Source organism: Mesitornis unicolor, unplaced genomic scaffold, assembly GCF_000695765.1.
Source record: "Mesitornis unicolor isolate BGI_N332 unplaced genomic scaffold, ASM69576v1 scaffold28611, whole genome shotgun sequence".
Lineage (NCBI taxonomy): Eukaryota > Metazoa > Chordata > Aves > Mesitornithiformes > Mesitornithidae > Mesitornis > Mesitornis unicolor.
In genome coordinates, this window is record NW_010166195.1 from 7,765 (window position 1) to 10,469 (window position 2,705).

At 56.8% G+C, this 2,705-nt stretch overlaps 1 protein-coding gene across 1 annotated transcript; it reads right to left on the reverse strand.

Moving 5' to 3' along the window:
• Positions 1–1,233: 1,233 nt before the first annotated feature.
• Positions 1,234–2,693, reverse strand: PEBP1 (phosphatidylethanolamine binding protein 1). The gene is made up of 3 exons (XM_010194885.1): positions 2,587–2,693; positions 1,913–2,013; positions 1,234–1,465 (listed from the first exon to the last, which is right to left on the reverse strand). The coding sequence occupies exons 2-3, from the start codon at positions 1,983–1,985 to the stop codon at positions 1,248–1,250; spliced, it is 291 nt and encodes a 96-aa protein (XP_010193187.1). The 5' UTR covers positions 1,986–2,013; positions 2,587–2,693; the 3' UTR covers positions 1,234–1,247.
• Positions 2,694–2,705: the final 12 nt, after the last annotated feature.

The following is a 2,705-nucleotide window of genomic DNA, read 5'->3' on the forward strand; positions in this document are numbered from 1 at the left end:
GGGGGGGGGGCGCCTCTGCTGCCAGCTGCCAAACTGCAGGTGCTGGGCTCCCCTGCAGCTGGCACGGACAGGACTGGCCCTGGGACGGGAGGTTTTCAGGGGATGGATCACCATTGCTGAGTGACAGTGGCTTTAGAAACACCCTGGATAAAGACATGGCCTTTCTAAAGCCAGCCTGCCAGCACCTGCCCCCTGTGCTCACCTCCTCCACACACGCAGGAGCTGGCTGCAACACAGCCCTAACAAGCATCTCCAGCACATTTTGAGCTTTATTCCACCAGGAACCTGCGGCAGGGACACAAGTGTTGCACAGAGGGGATTCTGGGAAGTTACATTAAAGCAGGGAGACAGCTGCTCTCCCAAGGACGTGCTGGGTTTTATCTTGCCAATGCCCAGGTGAAGGAGCAGCCTGGGGTCTGAGCCCCGCTCTGGGCAGTGCCCAGCTGTGCTGTGGGCAGCTCTCAGAGGGTCCAGCTTCTTTCCTTTACAGGAAAGTAACCTTGGTGACACCAAGCTGCTCCTGTAAGCACTGCCCTCGTCGCCCAAGAAGACAACCACGCCATCCACCTTGGTAAGTTTTTAATTGCACTGTGAGCAAACGGCACATTAATACCAGGTCACAACAGAACTGGAACAAAATGAAGTGGTCTCAGCTTCGAGTGGCAACAGAAAGCAGAAAGTAGTGCTATAAACCAGCTTCCCCGCCTCCTCCCAGCTGTTCCTTCACTAGCGGTTCACTTCTGGGGAGGCACTGGCCAAACACTTGAGGGTAAAAACTTAAAAAGTGGGGGGAGTTTCCCTTAGACTGCCATCTCCTCCCTTGTCCTGGAAAGGGGAGACTACGCAGCCAGCACCACCCCAGAAGTGGTTCTGTACCCGTGACACTGCCACGCAATTCCCCTTCAGCACAGCAGGGACGCTCCGAAGTGACACCAGTTCACAAAGGTTTCCCTTATCAGGTCAGCCTGGGGGGGTGGCCCTTAGGGGACGCCTCGAAGGTCAGCAGCTCGTCTAGCTCACGACCACCCACACCAACAGGAGTCAGCTGAGGCACCGCGCGGGTCTGACAGCACCGGCACAGAAGCAGGGTCAGGCTAGGGACAGTGACAGTTACAGATCCAGCCATCAGTGCGGCAGCAGTTGGGTACAACTCACTAATCAAACAAAACTACAGCGACGTGCCCTGACCGGCTGGGTCTCCAGGGACACAGGGGGTGCTTCACAGTGCTGCTTCAGGTCCCCTCGCCCTACTTCCCCGACAGCTGCTCATAGAGCTTCGGCACGTAGTCATCCCACTCCGCCTGGTAGCAAGTGCCAGCCACCGGCACCCCCAGCTCATACTTGCTGCGGAAAGAAGCCACCTTGAACTTGCCTCTTTTGTCACCAGAGCGATTAGAGAGGATGGGCTCGTTGCAGGTCAGCTGCTTTGGCTGCTCGTACACCAGCCACACGTAGCGGTGCAGGCCTGCGGGGAGGAGACAGCGTTACAAGCGCCCATCACCTGCGACTCCTGGTCATAGGGTTTACTCTGAAGTGAGGAGCGCAGGGAAACAGACACCCGCGCTCTCCAGGGTCAGACAGCTCGGTATGATGGAGCTAAAGGAGCTTAGAGAAGACACACTGGATATGCTCGAGCGGCTCACGTCCTGCCTAGGCAGCACTGCCTACCACGTGCAGGCAGAACAGCACAGGCTGTCACCGGGCAGCAAGGGCACAGTGGCACTATGAGCCTGTGCCGGCTGTGGCTCTGCACAGGTGTGCAGGCTCCCCTGCAGGGGCTGTTTCTGCAGCACCGCACCCTGTTTGGCCATTTCCACAGCACCCTGCAAGCGGGCAGACGGCTTTCTGCAGGCCTCCCTACCCAACCCTGCGCATCACGTTCCATCCACGCACTCAGCAGGCAGGTACCGACCTGTTCCCTTGGGCGGCCCAGAGCCAACATAATCCGACAGCACAGTCCCGCTGCCCACGTTGTTGCCTTTCATGTTGGTCACCAGGAAGTGATGCCATTCCCTGAAAGAAAAGAAAACCAATCAGACTGCATCACCGCCCCAGCCAAGACCCTTCACTACTCCAAGCTGCTGCTTTTCCATAAGGCTGTCAGCAGAGGGTAAACTTCTGGTCTGCCAAACCCAAAGGCGCCAGTTCTACAGCCTGTCAAAACACACTGTCATCCTGCCTTGCAGCTCTGGAAACCCAGAGCCTGACCTCTAAAAGGTAATATTCCACACACTTCTGAGCTGGATTTGGGAAAGGTGAGCTGGTCCCAGATTTAAGACCCCATTGCTTGCACATACAGACCTAATTCCAACTCACACATGGGCCAAATTAGAGCAAGCAGCAGATGCTGTTCTTCTCCAAGCTACAGCACACCTCCCAACACCCCTGGCAAAAGCTGCTGCTGCTCCCCACACTATCCCTGTCTCAAGGAGAGATGCAAGGACACTGTTTCTATCCCAAGCCATAGAGTCACTGCTGCACCTTTGGGGGAGCACATTCCCAACCTCCTTCTAAGCCTTTGCTCTGACCAAGAGCTCCACTTTCCCCGGGCAAGATCGGGGCAAGCATCTCGCCCACGCCCATTACCTGAACTTTGGGTCCTTCCTACTGGGAGCATCTGGGTCTGTGAGAACCAGGGTGTAAAGCTTCTGGGGATCACAGCCATCCCACTCGATGCTGGTGGGGCGATGCTGGACCTGCAGCGA